The sequence below is a fragment of the Colletotrichum fructicola genome, assembly GCF_000319635.2.
Source record: "Colletotrichum fructicola Nara gc5 chromosome Unknown KSG_Nara_v1_contig06, whole genome shotgun sequence".
In the NCBI taxonomy this organism is placed as follows: Eukaryota; Fungi; Ascomycota; class Sordariomycetes; order Glomerellales; family Glomerellaceae; genus Colletotrichum; species Colletotrichum fructicola.
In genome coordinates this window covers 4,217,806-4,241,358 of record NW_027094056.1, presented here as the reverse complement: position 1 = coordinate 4,241,358, position 23,553 = coordinate 4,217,806, and the positions used below count along the sequence as shown (strand labels likewise).

The 23,553-nt window shown below is 50.1% G+C and overlaps 11 protein-coding genes across 11 annotated transcripts; 5 read left to right on the top strand and 6 right to left on the bottom strand.

Moving 5' to 3' along the window:
* Window positions 1–1,385: 1,385 nt before the first annotated feature.
* On the top strand, window positions 1,386–2,312 carry CGGC5_v011441 (uncharacterized protein; the record flags this gene model as incomplete). Its single annotated transcript, XM_032032698.1, has 1 exon — window positions 1,386–2,312. The coding sequence occupies one exon, from the start codon at window positions 1,386–1,388 to the stop codon at window positions 2,310–2,312; it is 927 nt and encodes a 308-aa protein (XP_031887913.1).
* A 321-nt stretch (window positions 2,313–2,633) lies between these two features.
* phacA-0 (Phenylacetate 2-hydroxylase) lies at window positions 2,634–4,506 on the bottom strand (the record flags this gene model as incomplete). Its single annotated transcript, XM_032032699.1, has 5 exons — window positions 2,634–3,019; window positions 3,075–3,422; window positions 3,479–3,702; window positions 3,759–4,059; window positions 4,128–4,506. The coding sequence occupies 5 exons, from the start codon at window positions 4,504–4,506 to the stop codon at window positions 2,634–2,636; spliced, it is 1,638 nt and encodes a 545-aa protein (XP_031887912.1).
* A 431-nt stretch (window positions 4,507–4,937) lies between these two features.
* On the top strand, window positions 4,938–5,985 carry rhlG-0 (Rhamnolipids biosynthesis 3-oxoacyl-[acyl-carrier-protein] reductase; the record flags this gene model as incomplete). Its single annotated transcript, XM_032032700.2, has 4 exons — window positions 4,938–5,004; window positions 5,069–5,219; window positions 5,274–5,689; window positions 5,747–5,985. The coding sequence occupies 4 exons, from the start codon at window positions 4,938–4,940 to the stop codon at window positions 5,983–5,985; spliced, it is 873 nt and encodes a 290-aa protein (XP_031887915.2).
* Window positions 5,986–6,215: 230 nt separating this feature from the next.
* Window positions 6,216–8,280, bottom strand: CGGC5_v011438 (putative transporter; the record flags this gene model as incomplete). Its single annotated transcript, XM_032032701.2, has 10 exons — window positions 6,216–6,550; window positions 6,602–6,817; window positions 6,909–6,994; window positions 7,048–7,188; window positions 7,238–7,607; window positions 7,657–7,754; window positions 7,805–7,866; window positions 7,928–7,982; window positions 8,037–8,100; window positions 8,157–8,280. The coding sequence occupies 10 exons, from the start codon at window positions 8,278–8,280 to the stop codon at window positions 6,216–6,218; spliced, it is 1,551 nt and encodes a 516-aa protein (XP_031887914.2).
* A 672-nt stretch (window positions 8,281–8,952) lies between these two features.
* Window positions 8,953–10,553, top strand: puuB-1 (Gamma-glutamylputrescine oxidoreductase; the record flags this gene model as incomplete). The annotated part of the gene is made up of 3 exons (XM_032032702.1): window positions 8,953–9,190; window positions 9,287–10,219; window positions 10,288–10,553. The coding sequence occupies 3 exons, from the start codon at window positions 8,953–8,955 to the stop codon at window positions 10,551–10,553; spliced, it is 1,437 nt and encodes a 478-aa protein (XP_031887917.1).
* Window positions 10,554–11,104: 551 nt separating this feature from the next.
* On the bottom strand, window positions 11,105–11,971 carry hdl ((S)-2-haloacid dehalogenase 4A; the record flags this gene model as incomplete). The annotated part of the gene is made up of 3 exons (XM_032032703.1): window positions 11,105–11,231; window positions 11,297–11,861; window positions 11,932–11,971. The coding sequence occupies 3 exons, from the start codon at window positions 11,969–11,971 to the stop codon at window positions 11,105–11,107; spliced, it is 732 nt and encodes a 243-aa protein (XP_031887916.1).
* Window positions 11,972–14,081: 2,110 nt separating this feature from the next.
* Window positions 14,082–15,912, bottom strand: CGGC5_v011435 (Transcriptional activator protein acu-15; the record flags this gene model as incomplete). Its single annotated transcript, XM_032032706.1, has 5 exons — window positions 14,082–14,688; window positions 14,743–15,465; window positions 15,556–15,633; window positions 15,692–15,786; window positions 15,871–15,912. 5 exons carry the CDS (start codon window positions 15,910–15,912, stop codon window positions 14,082–14,084), a joined length of 1,545 nt encoding a protein of 514 aa, XP_031888106.1.
* A 670-nt stretch (window positions 15,913–16,582) lies between these two features.
* On the top strand, window positions 16,583–18,817 carry PPR1-1 (Pyrimidine pathway regulatory protein 1; the record flags this gene model as incomplete). Its single annotated transcript, XM_066152530.1, has 6 exons — window positions 16,583–16,645; window positions 16,731–16,825; window positions 16,899–17,829; window positions 17,890–18,095; window positions 18,195–18,246; window positions 18,317–18,817. 6 exons carry the CDS (start codon window positions 16,583–16,585, stop codon window positions 18,815–18,817), a joined length of 1,848 nt encoding a protein of 615 aa, XP_066008242.1.
* A 360-nt stretch (window positions 18,818–19,177) lies between these two features.
* On the bottom strand, window positions 19,178–19,715 carry CGGC5_v011433 (uncharacterized protein; the record flags this gene model as incomplete). Its single annotated transcript, XM_032032708.1, has 4 exons — window positions 19,178–19,324; window positions 19,377–19,453; window positions 19,508–19,626; window positions 19,678–19,715. The coding sequence occupies 4 exons, from the start codon at window positions 19,713–19,715 to the stop codon at window positions 19,178–19,180; spliced, it is 381 nt and encodes a 126-aa protein (XP_031888108.1).
* Window positions 19,716–20,352: 637 nt separating this feature from the next.
* On the top strand, window positions 20,353–20,946 carry CGGC5_v011432 (uncharacterized protein; the record flags this gene model as incomplete). The annotated part of the gene is made up of 2 exons (XM_032032709.1): window positions 20,353–20,477; window positions 20,541–20,946. 2 exons carry the CDS (start codon window positions 20,353–20,355, stop codon window positions 20,944–20,946), a joined length of 531 nt encoding a protein of 176 aa, XP_031888102.1.
* A 1,196-nt stretch (window positions 20,947–22,142) lies between these two features.
* Window positions 22,143–23,090, bottom strand: yqjL (Uncharacterized protein; the record flags this gene model as incomplete). The annotated part of the gene is made up of 1 exon (XM_032032710.1): window positions 22,143–23,090. The coding sequence occupies one exon, from the start codon at window positions 23,088–23,090 to the stop codon at window positions 22,143–22,145; it is 948 nt and encodes a 315-aa protein (XP_031888103.1).
* Window positions 23,091–23,553: the final 463 nt, after the last annotated feature.

Sequence of the window (23,553 nt, the reverse complement as noted above, 5' to 3'; positions counted from 1 at the left end):
TACATTCTTTGAACAATGCAAAACTTGAGAGCAAACACTTCTGACTTAGTGAGGCAACACGTTCACGCATGTAGGTCTTTGGCACCGCCACCCGTTCCCTGACCTCCAAACCGTAGTTTCTTTTGTTCGTTCAGATTTCTGCGCCAGCTGTTTGATGTGATACATTTTGCGAGCCTCTACTTAGGCTTGAGCTGAATTGTGCTTCATGCAGCGTACCTCCCAGCGAATTAAAATCTTGGAGAGCCACACTGGTGCCCAAAGCGAATGTTGTTCTCGAAGAGCAGTCAAGATCGGCTGAGCCTGAAATCGTAAGACTTCATGAGGCAGCAAATGAGTTCAATAAACGATGGATGTTAGCTAGCTTGATGTTTTTTCGTGGATCATGCATTCTAGCACTTGGTATTTGTCCCTGAACTTTGGTCCATGTGCCCGTTGATAGATCACAGTCAAAAACATCCGCCAAATGCTTGAGAGGGCCGAACAGGCCTGCGATAGACGATTCCACCTTGGCTGTTTATGCGATTTTTCGCGCCTGCTGGGTCCCCGCAGGACTTGGTCCGCATCTACCCCGGGCTTTTTCAAGTACACTCAACTTTCAGATTAATCGTTCTCTAATGCTGGCTCTATAAAGGCCTGAGTGGGTCGTCTGATATGTATTTGCAACGAGGAGGTGCTCCTCTGCGGGGTCGGCGTTGCGCGACGGTTTGTCCAAAATAGTCGCGCTGATCCGACACAAGACTAATTTTGCTAGTGAGAGATATTACACTGCGCGGTACAGTATATCAAGAAGGCTCGCTTTGGTTTCTTCCCCGTGCACTCTATAGTCGATAATACGTTCTTTCTTTTCGCAAAGCTCCCACTTAGAACTATTGGGCGAGACCACATTGTCATGACGCAATATACACTACATACCTCATCTTTGTTTGACCCTCTAGTCAAGCAGGTTCGTCAAAATGTCTCTATCACCGTGGACTCGGCAACTGGCCTCATCGTTCGTGTCTTTGAGCGAAAGGACGACGAACAACCATTTTCACAAATTCTGCAGGAGCGAGACATAGACCTGCGGGGGAAGTTTGTGATGCCCGGACTCGTGGATGCACACACACACGTGTTTTTGCATTCATATGAGTGAGCTGATCCGTCCTAATCCGGCCCCTTCTTGAGTGTACTGATTAATATCTATAAGTGAAGCGGGTGCTCTCCAACAAAAGAGAGACGAGAGTATGACCGAACGAGTTGTCCGTGGAGTCAATCATTGTCGGACGGCTTTGCTTGCAGGATACACGACTTACAGGTGCGAGGCTTCTTTTGATTGCCTACAATAATCCCTGAACACACATACTGACTGCTTTTGTTTCTGCAACAGAGACCTTGGGTCAGAGGGAATGCAAGAATGTGACGCCAACCTGCGCGATGTCATCGCTCGCGGGCTTACCCCGGGGCCACGCCTGTTTGTGGCAACCAAGGTGATTGCCAGCACCGGTTCCTTTGAGCCGCGCACTGAGAACAGCGCCGGCGGCCACTGCCTACCGGCTGGGGCGGATGCTGTTGATGGTGTCGAGCAATGTCGGCAGGCAGTTCGGCGGCGGATTGCGGCGGGAGCAGATATTATCAAATTATTTGCTGATTACCGCCGGAGAATCATGAGATCCCCCCCTGCCCAGCAGCATCCCTACATTCCAAGTGTTTTGCATCCCCCCAAAGAGCCTAACCCTGATTACTTAGTGTTCTCTCAAGAAGAGATGAATATGATTGTCAAAGAAGCTGAACTAGCGGGCGCCCCAGTGTCAGCGCACTGCTGCACGTTGAAGGGCGCGTTGGCAGCCATCGAGGCCGGGGTCAACACCATTGAGCATGTTTACTTTGGCACCGATGACATGTTTATGCGAATGATTGAGAAAGGAGTCATAATGGTACCTACTCTTGCGATTGCAGAAAAGCTGCATGCCCACCGGTTTGACCAGATACTAAAGCAAGTCAAACGGGCGCACGACCTTGGAGTTCGCCTAGCTTGTGGTGGTGACACGGGAACCTATCCGCACGGCGACAACGTTCGGGAGCTGGAGTTGATGATTGAGGCTGGTATACCATTAGTTGATGTGTTGGAGTCCTGTACTGTTGGGGGCTGGGAGGCATGTGGAGGAGACTTATGCGGGCGGCGATTTGGATGGTTCGCAGAGGGCCTGCAAGCTGATATTGTGGCACTTGATGAGGATCCTGAGAAGAACACAAAGGCTCTCAGGTCTGTCAGCTTTGTCATGAAGGATGCAAAAGTGTGGAAGGAAGGGGAGATAGCACTAGACATGCACTAGGGGAAATGAACTGCAATCTGAATCTTGATTTTATGCACTCCGATACGATACATTCGACCTACCCTACTTTAACTCTATCTTTACAATTACCTATTTAGAAGTCATATTGGAATTTTCATAACGGGCTCCCAAACAGTCCTAAACGATGACGATGATAAGGACGACGATGGCAATAATGACGAGAAATAGAACGGGGCGATGCTTTATTATTGAATTGTTCTATCAAGTTTTGCATCCCGCTACTACGTGGTTTTGCTTGCTTCGCTACTTTTCCGTCGACAGCTGACATCCCCGAGACCAACGTTCCTAGATGTAACTTTCTCACAAGAAGAGGGGTTCTGCGTTGTCTCCAGTAACAAAATCTGTCAGGTTCTCGTGCGCATTCTTGAGGCACTCTTCGAGCATCCCCGGGTCTCTGGGAGTGAATCTGAGTTTGAATAATGAGGGGATGGCATTGGATGCCGTTGAGTCCTCCTTGTAGTCGATATAATGGACATTCGGGGGCATTTCCTTACTCTCTGTGATCTTGAAGGAGAGAATCAAGCGAACAAATACTCCGTACAGCATCCGGTTCGCGAAGTTGACGGCCGTACACATTCGGGCTCCAGCACCATAGGCAAAATGGTATGGGGGAGGTATATCGCATCCTGCTTCGATCCATCGCTCCGGGCGGAACTCGTGAGCGTCAGGGCCATACGTCTCTTTGTCTACGTCACTAGTCAGCTGGAGACAACCCATCGCATTTTCAAGCAGAAATCGTACCAAAATTGACGGCCTGGTTATTGATGTAGATAAGCATCCCTTGAGGAATGGTGGCTCCCACATACGTGAAGTCTTTATAGACCTGTCGTGCTGGAAGAATCTTATGGGGCGGGTAAAACCGCAAGGCTTCCCTCACCAAACTGGAGACGTAGTGGCTCTTCTCTTCGAGAAGGAATTGCTCAAATGCATTCTCATATGAGCCGTAGGCACCTATCATGTCTGCGTATGCCTTGTTCTGTATCTCCTGTCCCCGGGGCGTTGACAGAGCCCTAAGGGTGACGATGACGGTCGAGTAGATTGTTTCGAAACCGCCAGACATCAGACCGCCGAGGATTGTTTTGATATCAACTATTGACGTTAGCGTGAGTCGTTCGCCAGAACCTTACTCGTTGAATAGTACATACGCTTTGTAAGGCCCTCATGGTTGTCTTCAAGAAGCATTTCAGCCACGCATTTCTTATCACCAGGTCGTAGTCTGTTGGGGCGTTTCTGAATATTACTGAACATAGTTGCAAGCCAATTATCTCGTCGGTTTCGAACTTCCGTCGCAGTGACCGTGCGCTGGTTGGTGCCCAGGTACCTCAAGTGAGGAATAAAGTCCTGAGGGTTGGAGTTTGTGGATCGGAAGCTGTACTGGATTAACCCTCATGTTCTTCCGGAGCTCTATTTCAACCGAGGTCTTACCTTGCAATCGTTTTCGCGTCTTCGAGAATCTGGAGAAGCATTGGATCTTGAACCGAATTGAATCGAGTACCGTAGCAAAGCATCATCATAAGATTGAGAGAGAGACGCTTCTGATACACATGAGGCATGATATCAACTGCCCCCTTCAGGCTGTCATAGTAAATCCTGGAGACGACGGCGCATGTCTCCATATGCAGCATTCTGTGCATCTTATTCATTGCTGGCCCAGTCGTGAACGAGCCAACAACCCGCCTCTGCTTCTTGGTCCTCTCATTCCACGGAGATGTGCCAATGGTTGCCGCTTTGACGACCTAAAGTCAGCATCTCTTCTGGGCTCGCTGCGCTCATACGTTCAAGACCTTCACTAACCGGATGTCTTTGAAATAACTCCGTGAAATGTGTAGAACCATGGCCGGTCGATGGTGGCTGACTGATTCTTAACCAGCCATTCTCGGGCTGACTCAAATGAATTGATCATGATAGCCCGTCGGCGTCCCATTCTAAATTGGAAAACAGGCCATTCATACTTGGCAGACCATGACGCTGCCGTGGTCGCATGGTCGTTGCCCAACTGAGGTAGATGGCCAGTCAGTAAGCTCCCGCCAGGGATCTCAGGAATGCCCTTGACTTCGGGGAAGTCCACATAAAAGAACTTGAGATACAACAACAAAGCTGCCGAAAAGCTGACAATTGCCAGGCCGAAGAAGGCCACGGTCGTGTGCATGCCAGTCGTAAAAGGAAGATACATTGCACGAGCGTATCATTCAGGCCTCATGGTGTCCGAATCCCAGTGAAGAAAGATGACGATAAGTGTTATATGCGTCTAGTCACGTCAAGTCCCAGCGAGCACGCCTAGAACCATCTGTGGAACAGCCTGTCAACAGTACGTACGTATCGACAAGGGTGGGTGATTCGGGTCTTGGGCAAGACCTTCTGGATCGGCGCATCGCGTCGCTTATCCCAGCTTTGTCGGCTATCTCCGAGGCTCATTGTCGCACTCGTCAGCCCCGAATTACGCAGACGTCTCGTGATCCTAGAGGGTGACATTTGCTCTTACTTTGGGAAAGTTTTGTGGCGAGCCGGTATAAAGAAGACATGCCTTGAATTGATAGATGCATTCAAATTCTCCTTTGCCAGGTTGAACCGCACTGCACGGCGCCAGCATTCCAGTTCTCCAACATGGCGAGTCTACGTATCAGTGAACTATTTGACGTCGCCGGCCGATGGGTTGCAATCACTGGTGGAGGTGAGAACCCTCTCATGCTTTTCACACGTGTAGACAGATTCGGTTCTTAGACTGACATCGTCAGCCTCTGGCATTGGACATATGCTGGCGCGAGGATGCGTTGTCAATGGGGCCAACGTCATTCTCATAGACATAAACGAGAAGGCGCTTGCAGATACCAAGACCGAACTTGAGAGTTTAACTACATCTTCAAACTTAGATGTCGAAGTGGTGATGTTCGTCCCACTCACTAGTGCCCCAACCTAAGCACCCGTTGACCCTGCTGGCAGAATTCGTGGTGATCTTTCCAGCGAAGACATGGTCAAAGATGTTGTTGATTCAATCAGATCTATGCGAACATCGTTGGATGCATTGATTCACTGCGCCGCTGTTCGATACATGAACGACATTACGTACACTCCAGGCGACAGTCTGGGCCAACTCGAGGCCGCGACATTATCAGCGCCGTACAAAGGCTGGGAACATACCTTTCGCTTGAATGTCCTTGCACCATATTATTTAACGGCCGGATTAATCAGTCTCTTGGGCTCGGCAGCCGCACAAGGAGATGGACGGGGCTGCGTCATCTTGTTCAGCAGTCCGGCCAGCGTGCATAACCACCAATTTGTTCCCTGCTATCAAACCTCCAAGGCCGCAGTGGACCATCTTGTCAGAATCATGGCGGCCGAGTTCGCAAACTTCTATAGTAAGACATTGAGCACCGCTGCCTCACCATGCATCAAAGGCCTCGCTGACTCTGTAGTTCGTATCAACGCCATGTCTCCTGGGATTGTTCCCTCAGGAATGACTCCCGACGACGGCACTTCCAATCTGCGCTTAGCAAGCGAGACTCCGGCCAAGCGGGCAGGAAACGAAGAGGATATGGTCGGGTGCGCGCTTTGGCTAATGAGCAAGGCAGGTGCTTTCATGGACGGAAAGGTGGTTCGAGTTGAAGGCGGAAGGTTGCTTATCCTAAAAGGCGTCACTTCCAACTCAGATTAAACTTTCAATTGATACCTGGCCATCAGATAGCACGTTATCACGTGGCAGCCTTCAACTAGGTCATCTTCGTGAGCGAATAGGTGGTTTAAGATTTGAGCATGAATACAATCAAGCAGGCGATTTGCTGCTTGCCCCGTAAGGATGCAAAAAGAAAAGGAAAAAGAACAACAGCATTATCCTGACCTAGGTTTCGCATTGTACTATAACGACAACTCCTTCTCTTCCTCCCATCACATAGCGTACCTGAAGTAAGGATTCTTCAAATCTGTCGTATCCCGCTTTCCCAGCTCACTGCCGAGCCGCTTTTGTTCTTCCTCAGAGATGTCACTCTCAGCCAGAGCCCGGTCTCGACGCCTATTTTCTCTCATGTACCAAAGCCTCCAGCAGATGATGACCAAGATTTGAAGACCGAAGCAGGCAGAGCACGCGATTGTGCCACCGACATAGCGAGGGGCATCTTTGGTTTGGAAAACCTGAGCACCGACCATATTCCCACCACAGTATGCAATTAGTGTCATGGACGAAACGACTGTTCTTTTCGTCGTCCCTGCAATGTTGGAGGTGACTAGATAGAACTGGCGTCAGACAAGTCGACTATTTGGGAGAGGAGACCTACTTAAACTCCATCCGAGGAACAGTGATAGAGAGAAGACCACAGTGATGTCGAACATGCCCCATTTGAGCCATTTGTGCTCGGGTGTGTTTGGCATCAGAGACATCACTAGCATACCAACAAAAGGTAAGATACATGAGATGATCATGATGAACATGCGTTGATTCTGGAATTTCCGGAGGTACCAGGCGACAAGGATGAAGACAACAACGTAAATAGCTGGTTCCGAGTCAACTTCGTTTTTTTCTCCTACCCAAGTAACCATCCTCTGAACAAAAGGGGGAGTGAATAGGAATAGGGAGAATAATACCATTACGGGGCAAACCCCAAAGCATAGATTGCCATGTGTCGAAACCGAAGGTGACATAGAGTAGAGAGCTGAAGGTGGTAATGCCCCTGCGACGTTGAATCGTTAGCTTCGTCAAATGCAGCGAAGCTATTCAACCTACCCGTTGGGGATGCATGCTAGAAAAGTATTGAAAAAGCCGAAATACACCTGGGGATCCTTGAAGCACTCCCGGACGTGATCCCAATTCCATACTTTGTTGGCGGTTTCCTCTCCAATTTGGTTCTGGCTGACTCGCGCGATTCTGCCGCTCGTTAGTGTTGCACAAGACATGATGATATTAGAATACCTACGCCATTCTCTTCTCATCTTCGGTCAGCCATGGAACATTCTGGGGCATCCCAAGGACAAAATAGCAAAAAATGGAACCCATGAGTGTGAGCCCGCCGAGGAAGAGAGAAATGGTGCGCCAGGCTGCAATGTCGCCCTTTGCCACAGCGTGTCGGGCGATTCCGTACAAGATCAGGTTACAAGTTATTGTGAAGAAGCCTTGGGAAGATTGCCAGAACAGGGAGCGCTGGGCGTGTTCAGACGTGCGATACCATGCGCCAGTAATTAGGAGAAAGCCAGGAGAGATGTTGCATTCGAAGAAGCCCTGGAGGGCGCGGAGCGCCATCAGTTGGGCCCAATTGTTGCATGCGCTGATGCAGAGGAGGCAAATGGCTTGCAGCTTGTCAGCAACTTTCTCTTCCGGGGGATGAATCTTTCTTACACCAACCGACCATGTACGCGGTCAGAACACGGCCGAGGTTATACCGCTGCAGCAGCCAGGTGGACGGAAACTCGCCGACGAGGTACGTGATGTAAAAGCTAATGACTTGTGTGAGAAGCCAGCTCGGATGCAGAGGTGGTGTTCTTACATGGTTGTCAACCACTGGTACTGCTGCCCATGCAGTCCTAGTTCGGTGTTCATGCCAAAAAGCTTCCTTGCGTTAGTAAGGCCGAGATTGCTAAGCCATTGGAGTCAAGAGCTGAAGATATACCGCTTGAATACTGATGGACGTCTTGTCGGTCTGTTGGATGCCATACATGAAGAACCTGGAGTTGGCGTTAGCATGAATACGGGTGATACATCAAGCAGGACTAACTTACATGGTTGGAATGAGATATCGGTCAATCTTCCGCGTCAACTTCTTGTAATCCTCCTCCGTGTACTCTTTAGTTCAAGTCAGCGTCGATCTACACTTCCAAACGATGCCAAAAACGTCATACCTTCCGAATGGCCCATTTCAGTGGTGGTCACTGGCTCGATTCCGAGGTCCTTCTCGTCGTCCTTGGAGCCATCTTTTGACTCAGGTCGAGTCATCGACGTCGGGAAAGCACCTGCAGAAGCCATTGGGTTCCACTTGTATGAGAACAACGGCGATGGATTGCTGACTGTTATAGTGGTTCAAGATCGAGTGGGTAGTTCTGCAATTATCATTCCACAGAGCATGGATGGAGTGTTAAATGCGGCGAAGCCCAGAGTCAAAGCATTTCGGGCTGTTGGCTCCCACCGGTGACCCGTTATCTCGGAAATGTTGATACTGGCCAAGCGCTAGAGATAAAGAGGAGGCCGCGTTGCCAGGATTCTCGTCAAGTCAGAAATCAGTCTCTGTATCTCTCTCGATAAACCGAAGGCCTGGACTGGTTGTCAGACTGCGCCCGGTGGACTGATGCATACTTTCCCTTCCTGAGAGATTATCCGTATCGCCCAGTCAATCGAGCAGTTCGGTGTTTCCCGTGGGTAAGTACGAAAGATGCGGGTATCACCGAAAGTCCCCGCCCCCAAGGCGGGGGTGGAGCAGCTGTGGGTATTTCTTCTGCGGAGATGTGCTTGGGTGGTATTTCCATGCAGTATTAACGATAACGGAGCGTGTGTTTCCTGGCTATCGAGATAACGCGAATATGCCTTCGGCGGAAGTAATCTGATCATAAGTAGTAGAGTATAATAAAGGGGTGTGTTACTCTATCATCGTTGCCCTCTTATCGCCCATTTGATACAAGGATGCACATCTTCAGAACCGATATGGAGGACCAAGAGGCTATCCCTGTCGGTAACTCGACCGAGCCTTTCTGGAGAACAGAGCTCCACGAGTTGGACAGTCATCGCAGCACCGAGCATCTTCCTGCCGAGTGCGATGTTTTGATCATCGGTGCTGGGTTTGCTGGCACTGCTCTTGCCCACTACATCTACGAAGACAACCCTTCCCCTCCATCTGTTGTGATTCTCGAGGCTCGAGAGGCGTGCTCAGGTGCCACAGGGCGTAATGGCAAGTTTACCCCTACCTCCTTTTCTCACTTGAAATCACTTGGGAAATGCTCTCAATATCCGATAACAAAAGATCTAACTCCACCTCTAGGCGGTCAACTGAAGCCTGATGTTTACTTCAATATACCCAAGTACATCGAGAAATATGGCGTGGACGCCGCGGTTGAGGTCGCCAACTTCGAGGCTTCACAGGTCTTTGCAGTGAAAGAACTCGTAGAGAAGGAGAAGATAGACTGCGACTTCACTCTGACCAGGACCTGCGACGCCACTTTGAATGAGGGTCTCGCTACCGCAACTGAGGAGGCGTTCGCGAAGCTGGTCGAATCCGGAGTGGCTAATCTCAAGGATGTACATTACACGCCTCGGGCGCGGGCTGAAATGGTAAAGACTCCCTACCCGCACATTGTTGAGTTTGGGAAATGGAGAAATGCTGACCAGAAGCCTCAGGTTTCGGGCGTAAAAGGGGCCCTGTCATGTTTCACGTTCACTGCGGGCCACATTTGGCCGTATAAGATGGTAATGCACTTTCTGAAGGGCGTTGTACAGAAAGGGGCAAACCTCCAGACTCATACTCCTGTCACTCATATCTCAGAAAATCCCCTTCTTGACGGCCGCTGGGAGGTTTCCACGGCCCGAGGAAGTATTAAGGCTAAGAAGGTTTTGTTGGCTACCAACGGATACACTTCACACTTGGCCCCTGAGTTCAAGAACCATATCGTGCCCGTACGAGGCATCTGCAGTCGCATTGTTGTGCCTCAAGGGAAAACAGCACCCTTCATGTCGCAGACCTACAGCATCCGACACGGACCGTCAATGTACGACTACCTTATACCTAGGAACGATGGTAGTATTATTGTCGGCGGCGCGAAGCCGACCTTCTGGACCGATCGGTCCCAGTGGTACAATGTGTTCGACGACAGCAAGCTCATTGAGCCAGCAAAGACTTATTTTGACGGGTTGATGCAGAGGACATTTCGTGGGTGGGAGAACAGCGGTGCTTATACTGACAAAGTCTGGACTGGTAGTAAGTCAAACTTCAGGGACGATGAACACTACCGATTGGCACAGTCAAGCTAATACGAGTCGCTCCAGTCATGGGTTTCAGCTCTGATTTCATGCCGTACGTGGGCGAGGTACCTGCAAAACCGGGCCAATTCATCCTTGGGGGGTTTTCAGGCCACGGCATGCCACTGATTTTGCTGTCAGCCAAGGGAGTGGTGCAAATGTTGCGCCACGGAAAGTCCTTTGCAGAGACAGGTATACCCTCCCTATTCCAGGCCACTAAGGAGCGTCTGAAAAACACGAAGAACTCCATCATAGACGAACACGGTGCCCAGCATGTGAGGGGCAAGTTGTAGTCAAAACTAAACCACGCTATCTTAGAGTGCATAACTTATATAGTCAATCATATTGAAATCAGTAATTTTCTCTAAAACGCTTAAACGCTTCCACCTGATCTATTGGAGACATCTCCGCCATGGAAGCTAGCCTGTTGACAATATCTATGGCAAAGTCGATACCAAACGGTTCAATAACGAAGGTCTTGCATATTCTATTTTTAAACAGTCTCTCCTTTCACGTCAAAACATACACCAACGCGGGTTTTATCAGGGGAGCTCTTTGACATACTTGCGCCTTCTAGCTAGAGAATAAGTTTAATAGATCGATATTCTTCAACAGAACCACTATTTCTCCTGTGACATAGCGGTTATCTTTCCTATGTACTAGCTATTGTTATTAGCGTTGTCGTCGCTATTTTCGTTGCTGTTGACGTCGTCGTCTCTCATCGTCGTCTCTCATCGTCGTCTCTCATCGTCGTCTCTCATCGTCGTCTCTCATTAAAGTCACCAAGTACACAGGAAATTTAGCTGGTCATATACGGAAGGATTAGATTGTCTCTTCTTTAATTCTACTTGGAATAGTGATTGATAATGCCCTCTGCTAGCCCAGGAAGGTCGTCTGCGACTACCTCCATTTCTCCATATAAATCGGAGCAAGACTCCTTCTCCCACACAGATACCCACGCACCCTTGAAACTAGTAGTGAATGGGGCGTTAGCCTGTTACGTTCTACCGAGTGCTGGAAGTGATCGTGAGCTTACCCACATTGCCGCGCACCGGCTGTATCCCAGATATGTGCGGCGCCGAACCAGACCTCACATTCTTCCTTGGGTAACTTGTCGAGAATGTACTCGTAGGTCTCCGGCGCTGGCTTGCCCACGCCAATGGTATCGCAAGAGACGAAGTTTTCGGAGGGGAAATCCTCTCCGCCCTTGGCAAGATATCCGCCCACGCGCTCGGTGTCACCGGCTGTTAGACACCAGACGGTAAATCCTGCCTTCCGGAGCTTTGAGAAGCATTGACTTAAGCCTTCTCGGGTCCTGAGTGCTCGGTACGAAGCCAGCAAGAACTCGCGGTCCTCGTCCGTCGCGAATTTACGCGGCTCCTGTATACCCGCCTGCCAAAGAGTTCTGTAGAAGATGGACCGGAAGATGTCAAAGAACTTCGCGTACTTTGCTCCGGAGATTGTCATGTAGGTGTATTCCTTCTCGCCCGCTTCCATCCATGCGTATCCAAACAAGCGGGGCCCCACATGTTTGGCTCTCAGGCGATCACCAAGCCGAGCCTCGATAGCTTCGAAAAAGGCCTCGTAGGAGATCAGTGTTCCTACAGAATATTAGTAATGGCAGCCATTTATATCGATGTAGTAGCCATCGTGACCAGGTATGTCACGTACCAACAACATCGAACACGACGTGCTTGTTTGCTGGTGCCATTATAAACAGTGGAAGGCGAGGACTCTGGACAATTTTCCGGCGGTGGTATAAACGATAAGAGAACCAGCCGTTTGCACCTAGTAGTTAAGACGACGTGCCTTTCTGGGGCCGTGTTAGTGAGAAACTGCGACAGCAGCAGGGATTTGATTTGGGGACCGCGGCAAGCTTACAGAGCATAAGATGATAAGGATCAAAGTCAGATGTAGCGGCGAATCACTCGATTTACTTGATTTAAAAGATGTAACGTACTTAGAACATCAACTCAGTTAATCACAGGCGTTAGCCCCGGCCAGTTACCGCAGCCACGGACCGGATGGCTTATCGCGTCGCATCAGACTTGCCGGCCGCCGACCGCCGAAGTCTGCCCCGCAACTGCCCCCCTGAGGATTCGGCATCCAGGGGTAATCGGAGAATAACGAGGAGAGTGACAAGACACACGGGGAACACCGAAGAGATCTCGGCTATGGTAAAGATGCCAACTGGGGAAAGGGAAGCGGCTTGATACATTCTCCGTGAGTTCATTACGATCACAAATGGGATCGTAGTGCGACGATTCATGACTGGGCGGTTTACTTCCCAGAAAGATCGTTATTTAACGGCAAATTACTACTAGATTGTTACACCATCAATCAGCAAGATAGGTGCGTAATTGCATTGCCTGCCTTCCGTTGAGCACAAGACGGAAAATCGCGAATCCCCAGAATGAGTAGAGTTCTCTTGACAGGTGAGTTTTCAAACAAGATACCACCAAACTACTCATTCTGACCCTTTGACTATTTAAAGGAGGGAGTGGCTTCATTGCTGCACATGTTCTAAAAACACTGCTGGATGGCGGGTATTTCGTGACTACCAGGTACGGAGTGAAACAGAGGCTGATCTCTGTGTTCACGGTAGACACACGGTTACCACCACCGTCAGATCTACGAAAAAGGGAGAGCAAATTCTTGCAGCGTACAAGAACATCCCGAAAGAGAAATTGTCATATGTTATTGTCAGCAACATCGCCCGCGAAGGCGCTTTTGACCATGTGAGACCTGTGACGACCAGTTGTGTAAGCGGAATGGATCAGAACAGGAAGCTAACTTTCCCCTGAACCTGTGCAGGCTGTTCAATCCGATCCCCAATTTGACTGTGTCATCCACACTGCGTCGCCGTTCCATGAGAACTTTGACGATCCCGTGACAGACCTGCTCGATCCTGCTATCAAGGGGACCATCGGGCTGCTTCGGGCAGTCAAGAATCACGCACTCCAGGTAAAGCGCGTCATAATAACCTCGTCGTTTGCAGCCATCGTCAACAGTGCGTCACCACCTTCAGTATACGACGAAAATTCATGGAATCCTATAACTTGGGATGAGGCCGTGGCTGAACGCTCCCTGGCGTATCGAGGCAGCAAGGTGCGGACAGAAACTACCGTAAACATATGATGGTGTTAGTTGACAAATTTTAACCACAGAAACTCGCAGAAGAAGCGGCATGGAAGTTTGTCGAAGAGGAGAATCCCAACTTTGACTTGGTGACAATGAACCCGCCAATGGTGTATGGCCCAGTCATTCATCATCTTGAGAACTCCGATAGCCTCAATACGTCTAACCAAAGGATTCGCGATTTCATCCAAGGAAAGATCGAAAACGACAAGCTCCCCCCAACCGGCACGTTCTTATTTACTGACGTCCGAGATCTTGGGCTGGCACATGTGAGGGCCATGGAGGTTCCGGAGGCGGCAGGCAAACGCTTTTTTATCACCGCAGGGCATTATTCAAACAAACGAATTGTCGACGCTATCCGGGACACGCATCCGGGACTTGCACCCAAGTTACCTAAGAATCCGATTGATGACTTCCCCGAAGATGTATACGGCTATGATAACTCGAGGGCCCGCCAACTGCTGGGAATCGAGTTTCGATCACTCCGAGAATGCATTGGCAATACAACCGATTCTTTTCTCAAGTTAGGGATTGCGTGATTGCGGATAAGGAAAGAAATCAGGGCATTAACTCTTTGACTTCCTCCACCAAGCTGCAAAAGTGACTTGACGAGTCTTAGGCATGGGGCTAAAGGGTTCACGTTTCGAATAGTTGTGTTTGCCTAACTTGTCTGATTGTAATTGCTACTCCAATTCAAGCACGTTGATAATAGTTCTCCAAACGCTTAGATAGTCATCACCACCTTTCCAGTGTGGCGCAAAGAGAGCAAGAATCTCGGTGCATCTTATCAAATCTTTTGCGTGCGACTGTGCGAGCGTCCACTTCTTTGAGATGCCCGTCGCAATAGAACATCCTGCGATGAAGGCTCTAGAGCTGGCTTTGATTGGCGGGATGAAATCATGCGGCGACGAGGCGCAGGCGTGAACGGTGGAAATCAGTTCGGATGCCTGGCTCACAACTTTACGCCTCAGAGTCTTCATGCCTTTGGCGTTGTCCTCATCAGCTTCTTGAAAACAGAACAGGCACTGCTTATGAGTAAAGCAGATCGGGAGGAAAGAAATCCAGGTCTCTTTGGCGGCCGGGTGTTGTGTATGAAAGGTGTCGAGAAGATGCATTAGTGTTTCCACCTCGCCAACGAATGGACATCCTTGAGCTTCGTACACACCACCTCGGCCGTAAAGCTGGTCAGAGATCCGGGCATACAGATTGTACAGAGTCTCGCTCTCGGACGTAGTAGGTAATTTGGAACCACTCAGCATACTGGGTCTGCTAAAAATGGTTTGTAATGACCTGGGACTATTAGCCAGCAGCACAACCACTTGCGGAACGCCTCATTCTTCTCACCCTTCGATCTTCCGTAGAACTGACATTAGACGGATCTCATCGGGGCCGCAAGTGTGGGCTCTACTCATGTTGTCTTGGCCACCATCCTGTCCAGCTCGCCCCGCAATTGGAACTAGAGGAGCTTGGTGCCAGCCGAGCTGCAGGCATGTGCGCGCAGCGAGGTCGAGTAGTTCCCAGGTGACGCCCCTGCTCGGCTCGGCCAACTCATAGATGAGAAGAAGGAGAACAGCTGTCAGAGTATCACTATTCCCGGCTGAGATTATTGGCGTGACCAATTCATTTGCCCAATCACGACAGGTTTGCGCGAGAGGCTTCCAGCTGGGATTCCGATAAGATTCTCGAGCAGCAGCGATGCCACATGCCATGAGGGCTTTGAACTTCGAAGACTCAGGCAGCTTCTTGAAACTTGCACCATCGTGATTCAGAAGCTGAGGCATGAATACAGCATATTGAGGCGTGATGCAGCGCTCGTAGCGTCCAAGAAGGTACCTCAATATGCTGGGTGTAAGCTGAGACCTGTCATTGTACGAAATGCTTGGCGATAAGGAGCCATCAGTCTCGGTAAAGATGTCGTCGATGTTAGGCGAGGCTTCGGCCAACGGCAACGCTTCGAAGACGACGCGGGCGAAGCGTGACGGAACTGAGTTGTCGAGGTGAATGTCGGACCCTGGCCTTGCGGGTATCAAAATGTGAAATGATTGTGAGCCGTTATCTGATGGGTTTCTGTTGTAGAACTCGTTAGTAGCTATTCGATGCACTGAAGAGTTGCTTTTCTCCAAATTGAAGGATATTAGTTTTGGAGAGGCAACCTACTGATGTAAGCTTTCAGGCCGGTTCAAAGCCAGTTGGGATTGCAAATTCTCGATCTTCTCATTCAAACTTTGGATATAACTACGAGATAATCAGCCCTTAGCGTAGCTCGTCTGCTGAGGCAGATGGATCTGCAAACCTTCTGGGGATATCTTGCTGAAGAGCATCATCTCGAAACGTGCAATCCAGATCGCTTCTTGAGCAATTAGCACATGCTGGTAGGCGAGAGTCACACTAAACTGACACTTGTTAACCACTCTAATTAGACGGTGAGTGCCGACGAGGCATGGTGACGCGCTGCCGGGGGAGGAGACAGACCTTGATTCTTCGATTTCGACACCGATTGCACGTCTGGAGCATGATGGCAAGGGCTGCCGATTATTACAACATGAACTAGTGTCAGAGGATACTGTGTGTCCAATGAATACCTTCACTATGGTCACTGATGGGATGGGTACTGCGATATCGAGGGCCTACTCCGCATCGTTATAACCGAAGCCTTTATCTAACAACCGGTCATCCTTGCTATCTCTATGGAGTCAGTCCCTTATCTGTCCGGGCTTGCTTCGGACAGCACAGCCCCGACCTGTTGGATTGACGACTGTGTCTGGATAAAGGGATGCTAGAAATGCATTGAATAATATGCAAGAACCGGTGATGATGGGTAAATACAAGACAGAACCCCGCTCGGACCGGTATAGGAGGAAATCCCTCAATCAAGCAGAACAATCACCTTTTGATCAATGGACCTCAGTGGTATTGCATTAAATCAACATCGTTTGTCTAACACGACCAGCAAGTTTTCGATAACTCAGTTTCTCTGCCGCGATTGTTGCAAAGTTGCTAGTTTACTATAGCTTACCACCTGCAACAAGAGGTCAACTCGAATTTTGGTAGCTTGATCTCGCTCCTACACGCGACCCGTATTGCTCCCCATATCTATGAGCAAGAACCTAGATTATCTACACGGTTGCGCTCCCCGATCTTAAAAGAGCTTTACCTGTATGCAGCTGAATTTGCACCTCTGAAGATGCAGAAGTCGCACCGTCGTTCCACGAAGGTTTGCACACGGTGCAGGCAACGCAAGACCAAGGTCAGTGTCCACAACAACTGGGCTCTACAAGCAGCAAGAATGATGGGTTTTGGACAGCACTTCTGACTTTCTTCTTAAATTTTAGTGTGATTTCAAGTTTCCGGAATGCACCTCGTGCAAATTAGCAGGCGCACCATGTCTGGGCTTCGATCCCGCAACACGGAAGCCTGTCCCGAGAAGGTAAGTAGGGCCCGCGGCCTTGAGCAATAGTCCTTCTCGACTTTCAATCAGCGCTTGTTGACCTCTGCTTTAGCCTAGTCAAGTCTCTTGAGGCTCTTGTGGCCGAGCTCGAGGCACAAGTGCTTGCTTCTCGCGCAGGGCATCAACAATACCCCTCATTGATGGCTTCGAAAATCGCTCAAGCAACCATATCCTTCGGCACGCCCATCACTGGCTCATATCCTCTGTCCAAGATTTCGCCAAATTTATTTATGCGCCCCTCATGCCCTCCGTTAGCCATCTCGGCCAACGCCCGTGGCCCCGATCCAGAGCTAGGATCAAATCAAAGGACCGAGACCCATGAGTCTCCGGCCAACAGGGAGGGTACAATCCATCCGGCAAACCCCTACACGAGCAATTTGATCAACCTCAAAAACATTCCAAACTGGGCCCTCGACCGTATGGTGCGTAACTATGCCAACACTCACCTTCCACAATACCCTTGTATTTCGGAGGCACTGCTAGAAAACATTGTCGAGCGCGCAAAAGATGAAGCAGGCCAGGCCACAGGCTCTCCCTTGACTCATGGAACCTCTAGTCTCTCCGAGACCTTGGATGCCTTTGAGAGTTTCGTCCTGTCCATTGTTCTAGCAATCTCGGCACTCACCATGACCTCAAAGGACGAGCAACAAGCTCGCTCCGCCTCTGAGTCTTTCTACAAATCGGCCTTGAAACATCTGCAAGCTATCGGAGAATGCCGCCAAATCCAAGCTCTTCAGATCTCACTACTCTTATCTCACTATTCTAGTATGTGTCCAGAGAGACTTGACAACTGGACCTGTATCGCAAATGCTGTCAGGATCGTCTTGGGTTTGGGCCTTCATCGGGAGTTTTCCGAGGAAATCGATGCTGGACAAGCGCGGTTACGATCCGAACTTTTCTGGGTCACTTATGGAATGGAAAGATCTCTATGCACTAATCTCAGGCTTCCACTTTCCTTCCCTGAGGAAATCATTACCACCAAAGTAGGCTGGCCTGCTCAATGGCCCTTATCCTTGCAATGTCATGTGCCTGACCGGTTATAGTTGAGAGCTCCATCGTCCGATGAAGCGAGTGCTTATTTTAAAGTGGACGATATGATTAAGAAGTCCTCCGCGAACCATTTGTATCGGTATCGTGCGTTGGAAACAGAGGTGCATCGAGTCTTTTATCTTCAAGAAGACATCCCCGCGCTCAATGGAACAACCATAGGGGACTGGATGTTGGATATTAGCAGCCGGCTAGAGACCTGGTATGCTAATGCCCAAACATACACGCAATACAATATGCTTGAATTCAAGCATGTGCAGTTCAACCATCTGAAGGCCCGGATTCACCGGCCGACACCTAGGCTAAGAACGAGACTCCCTGAAGATTGGGGAATAGTGCTAGAGTCCTGTGAGGTAAGCTCTATTGACCTCTCGCTTCATCACAATTCAGATCACTTCTGCTAATCATAATTACGTTACACAGAGACTCATCGAGGACTATGTGAGTCAAGAGCGCCGCGGGCGGCTGTTCTATCCCTGGCACGGCGTACATATCTTGTTTGAAACCGCCATGATAGCGCTGCACGCATCATGGTCTTCGCGAGAGTACCAACCGTTCAGGGATCAGGCGGAACACATGGTGCAAACGCTACTTCCTCAGTGTCTGCAAGTCCTATCCAACATCGGGCAACGGTGGGGCGAAGCGACGAGATGTGCTGACAAGCTGAGGCCACTTGTACAAAAGGTTTCATCTGCCTTCACGTGGGCAAATCAACTGTCTGTTCATGAAGCTGCGTTGATAGAGGACGAGATTGAGGGTTTGATCTTTTCGGACAAGAATCTGTCATGGAACGCCGTTACACTAGAGAACAGCGGCCTTGGTGTTGAAGATGGCGCATTGCTTATTGACAACATGCTTGTCGACGACCTCAACGCTCTCCAATGGGCTCCAGACTGGGATCTTGTTTTTAGTGAAATTCTCTAGGTAGAGGTCTCTCAGTTCAGGAAAGGAAATAGGATATGAAAGCTGCTCTTGGCCGACAAGTTCGTATGTACTTTGCCAAACTTGGTCTTTGAACTATGTGTACTCTCATCCGTGTCGTCGTCGTCCCTGTCGTCCCTATCGTCCCTGTCGTCCCTATCGTCCCTGTCGTCCCTATCGTCCCTTCGCCTTATCTTAATACTATTCAGTTGGATAGTCAAAGACATTCGCCGAAACATCAGAGTTCATCATCATTCAGTTTTCAACCTTCTGAGGTGTCAAATTATTTTGCTCTGCTGAGCACTAAATATACGTAACGCCTGCTTGATCGCTTTCGGGCTTTGAAATTCATTGTACACGACTCTATTTTTCGTTGCACTGCACTCTTCCGTCGCTATTTACCTGGAGATCCGAGCAGCCAAAACATGTACTGTCTCCCGCTCCCGCCTCGCGACAGCGGTTGTAGAAGTCGTCTCCATCGATCCTCCACCTCTTGATCATATTTTGTAGCTAAGGATGCTGTTAGACCGGCTGAAATCAGGGGTTCAAGAGCTGAGCTTACATATCGGCCCTCAAATCGAGGTCCTGGGCTGTTGGCGTTCCAGGTTGTCTGCGAATCGGCCAGGTGCTCATATGGAGCTTATCATGTTGTCAGTTATCGAGTTGCAACGAAAGGCTCGCGAAACGGCTCACCCCAAACGTAGCCAAAGCAGGCTCTCGCGGCGACCTTGGCCGTTGCTACATGGTCAACTGGACCATTGGACCACTGCTGGCAGGCACAGTAGTCATGTGAGTCTGCCAGAACGCCAGAACTGTTTGTTGTCAGCAAAGTCACTGAATCGCAATGCGGAGAGAGAGCGTACAGAAGCGTTATTAACGCGGCAAAAAATTGTAAACGCATGTTGAAACGAACGTGGGCAGCTGTTGCAGCTTGGAGCGAAAGTGAATAGTCGAACCAAATCGGAGCAAGTTGGATTCGTCAAACACGACCTTATGGTATGAATGCGGTTATCTTTGACTTATATCTTCGGTCCATGCGAACTGCACGATTGCTGATGCAGCGGTGATCCCGGCAACGCCGATAGGTCAAGTCCGAGTGCATGAACGATTAACATTTGACTGTACCCAGAATAGCAAACCTTATTAAATACCTCCACGAGAGCACTGCCCCCCTTTTCTTGTCATCATTTATCTTTAATGTTGTTTCTCTATCACGTTACACTTCTCATTCTCATTGAATAAACTATTAATTTGTCTAGTCATAAGGCTGTCCGGATTCCGCGGGGTATCAGTACGACGATCAGCGGGCAAATAAAGTTTTTTCGCGTTCGTTCCCGTTAAGAAAAAGAAATCTCCTGAGTTCATTAATCGTGCGCACGTGCGCAATTTCCCGTCTTTACGACAACAGTCTTATTGCTCGTTGATACATGTACATATATCGCGGGAGGTTCGCCTCTGGTCATTCACTTAGAGGGCTGTCGGTTGATGCTTCTCCCCACGGTCTTTTCTGTTTCAGCTGTGTAGTTGACTTCACCAATATGAAAGTTTTCAACTTCTTCCTCATCCCGATATTCTGCGTTGCGCTTGCTGCGCCCGCACCTTCGCAGAACCAGTGCATCGCAAATACGCCAAACGTGCTGCAGTACTCCGAGCCCGATGGATCGTATGTAGTATCCTCCAAACCATTGGCCCAGGTCCATCGCCTTGCTAACAAAACTCTCGACAGGATTTTGCAAGAAAAGGGCTGCGGCCTCGCTATCCCACGAGACACCCCCGAGGCTACTGCAGCGATCGCGAAGCGTGGCTGGTTCGACACACTCCAGGTGGTGTGGATCATCACGCTTTCCGACTCGAGGGACCTCATCATCCGAACACTTCTCAGCATGTTTAACACCGACATCAAACTCTTCACGGAAGTGGAGGGCATGGGCGTCACCATCGACGACGTCACTCAGCAAGCCAGCCAAGTCTCGTTCAAGTTGAATGCGAGAGGAACATGGGGCAACGCGTCTGCAAGCTTCGTCTACAATTATGTGAACGGAGGCATCACCACTTTCGTGCCTGGGGGTGCCCAGGATGCCAATGGGAATAATTTGACGGTCAACGCTAATTACTGTCACGCGAGACAGTAGGTTCTGCAACCTGACTTTCTAGCGTGGCATGGGTGCATGTATGCAGCCCTTTGGAGTTTTAGACGGCCTTTATCTCAATTTAATTCAAGTCAGATCTCTTCAGGCTCAGTTGTGACCATGGTTAAATTGTTTCTCAAATATGAAGGCAAAGAGACGAGCTTTCCCATTGTTGACATGACATGAGTCAAGTAGTCTCATTGGAGCATTGTCTTGTCAAAACTTTCAGATACTGGACTGCAAGCTCCAGCAACTGTAGGAACTACTGCGATACGATTCTGTAATGCGCGATTGATCACGCACGAGAATGCTTGGTGTGAGCACCAAGCCCACAGGAAGTGCCTAACATGACTGCCAGCGTCAAGCCCCAGCCTGCATCTGACTTGTGTCTTAGCACCAGGCGCACTAACTTGGGTTAATTGAAGTCGGCAGCACTATATCAACAGATGCCTCTAGACCCTCTCCATTGTCTGGGCAAACAGTGCCGAGAAACTCAAGCGTGATAAGCCCACCTTCGTGCCGCACGCCGAGCTCACGAGTCACGCCACGACTCACTCAATGCAACCTCGGCTACGCGCGAGATAAGAGTACGGCCTACAGCACATATTGACGTACGAGCCAAGATGATCCCACCGGTCAACTCGTCACTCATGTAACTTCCTCAGCTAAAGGTTCCTGTAGCTCGTCTTCGTCCAAGGTACGAGTCTTCAATCTGGAGACAGAGCACACACGTCTTTTTAGCTTCCATGCAGGATATTGGACGGTTTTCATGATTGTGTATGTATTTCCGCGTGCGTGTTCTTACGTGATAGAGTTGCCGGTTGAAAACATTATTATTAAATCGCGAAAGAGGTAGATCTAGTTCGTCTTCCCGCTTTGTATCTGAGGCTAGCAGCTTTCTTTTAGAGATCGCCTAATTTTCCTATGTCTTAGTGGCTACATTTCCGGTGTACTTAGTAACTTTGATAAGGATAATTTGGACGATGAAGTTAGGCGATAACAACAGACGATGATAACAGTAACAATAGAAACAAAAATAGTCACGATAGTAGCGACGATAGCAGTAACGGCGACGACAGTAAGATAAGGTAGCCACAGGAAAGGTAGTCACTCTAGCACAGGAAAATCAGGCCGTCCCTTCTTTTACTGTCACTTGCTCAAATATATTCAAACGCCAACCACTCATACCAGCACAACAGTCAAGAAGGCGCCGGCTGATTCTCCAACACCCACCTCACCGCATCAACAACAACATCCGGCTGCGTCATCTGCACAAAATGCCCACTCTCCCTCGCAAACACAATCTCGCTCCTCCGCGAAACCTTCAGAAACTCCCTCATCAGCCCCTCGCACTTCTCATCCACCGTCTCAATCAACCCCCTCACATATTTCCTCTCCTCCTCCGTCCCGTTCCCCCTCGCCACCCCCGCCGCATACAACCCGCTCCAGTCCCGGCTCCGCGTGCCCACAACCACATACACCGGCCGGTCCCCAAGAATCGGCTGCCGCCCCGCCAGCCCCTTCCGCCGTAGCGCCTCAAAACTCGCCGCGTACTCAGACTCCTCCCGCTGCGCAATCAGCTTATGCTTCTCCGTCGCCCCCGCCGCGCGGAACGCGTCCCACTCCTCCGGCGTCAACTTATGCGTCGCCTCCAACCCCCAGGCGGCGTACACATCCACCCCGGCAGCAACCTTCCACAGCACAGGGTCGTTGACGTCCAGCACCAGCGGCGCCGTCTCGTGGTTCGCGTCCACGAGCACCAGCCCCGCGACCTGGCTCACCCCCTTGAGGGCGAAGTACTCGTGCGTGAGCACGCCTGCCCAGGAGTGTCCCACGATGATGAGCGGGTTCGGGATGGGCGCGCGCTCGATTAGCAGGGCGAGCTCGAGCGCGATGTTCTCGGCGGTGGGGCGGAGCGGGGAGGGGTCTGAGTTGCGGTGGCCGGAGCGGTCGTATGTGTAGCTCCGCAGCGAGGGGGGGAGGAGGCGGACGACGGCTTGCCAGTTGAGGGCGTCGCTGGCTACGCCGGAGACGAAGAGCACGACTGGGGAGGTGGGGGTGCTGGGCGCGGGACCGTGGGCGTAGAGGGCTAGGGAGTGGGTGCCGATGTTGACGAGGCGGGCGTTTGGAGGGAGGGGGGAGGTCATTGTTTTTGATGTTTTTGTGTCCTTGTCGAGGGGTTCATCAGGTTCGGCCGATCAAGTCACCTGGCTTTGGAATCGACAAGCTGATGAAGTTCCAGAGTATAAACATTTCGATATGGTGTCTTTATAAACCACCGCTTGGCGCCCTTCTGAAGACATCTTTAGCGGTGCTGTGCCGCATACAACCCCTGTCCGGCTTACATTCGCGATTTCGTGCTTACCTTGCGTCGTCTTGCCGGTCTTCAAATCACGTAAGCGAATATATTGTATTTCGGTCAAGATATCTCCGAAAACAATGGAAATCTAGGTTTGTCATCGTCGGTCTTGTGGTTCGGGGTTTCTCAGATTTTATGAGTTTCCCTGGAGAGGTGAAAGAATGCATTGTCGCCACAGGATCGTTCGACATTTCCAGTTTCAGAGACTGTATTTCCTTCTTCGTGTTCCTCGAGCATAGAACGTGTCATTC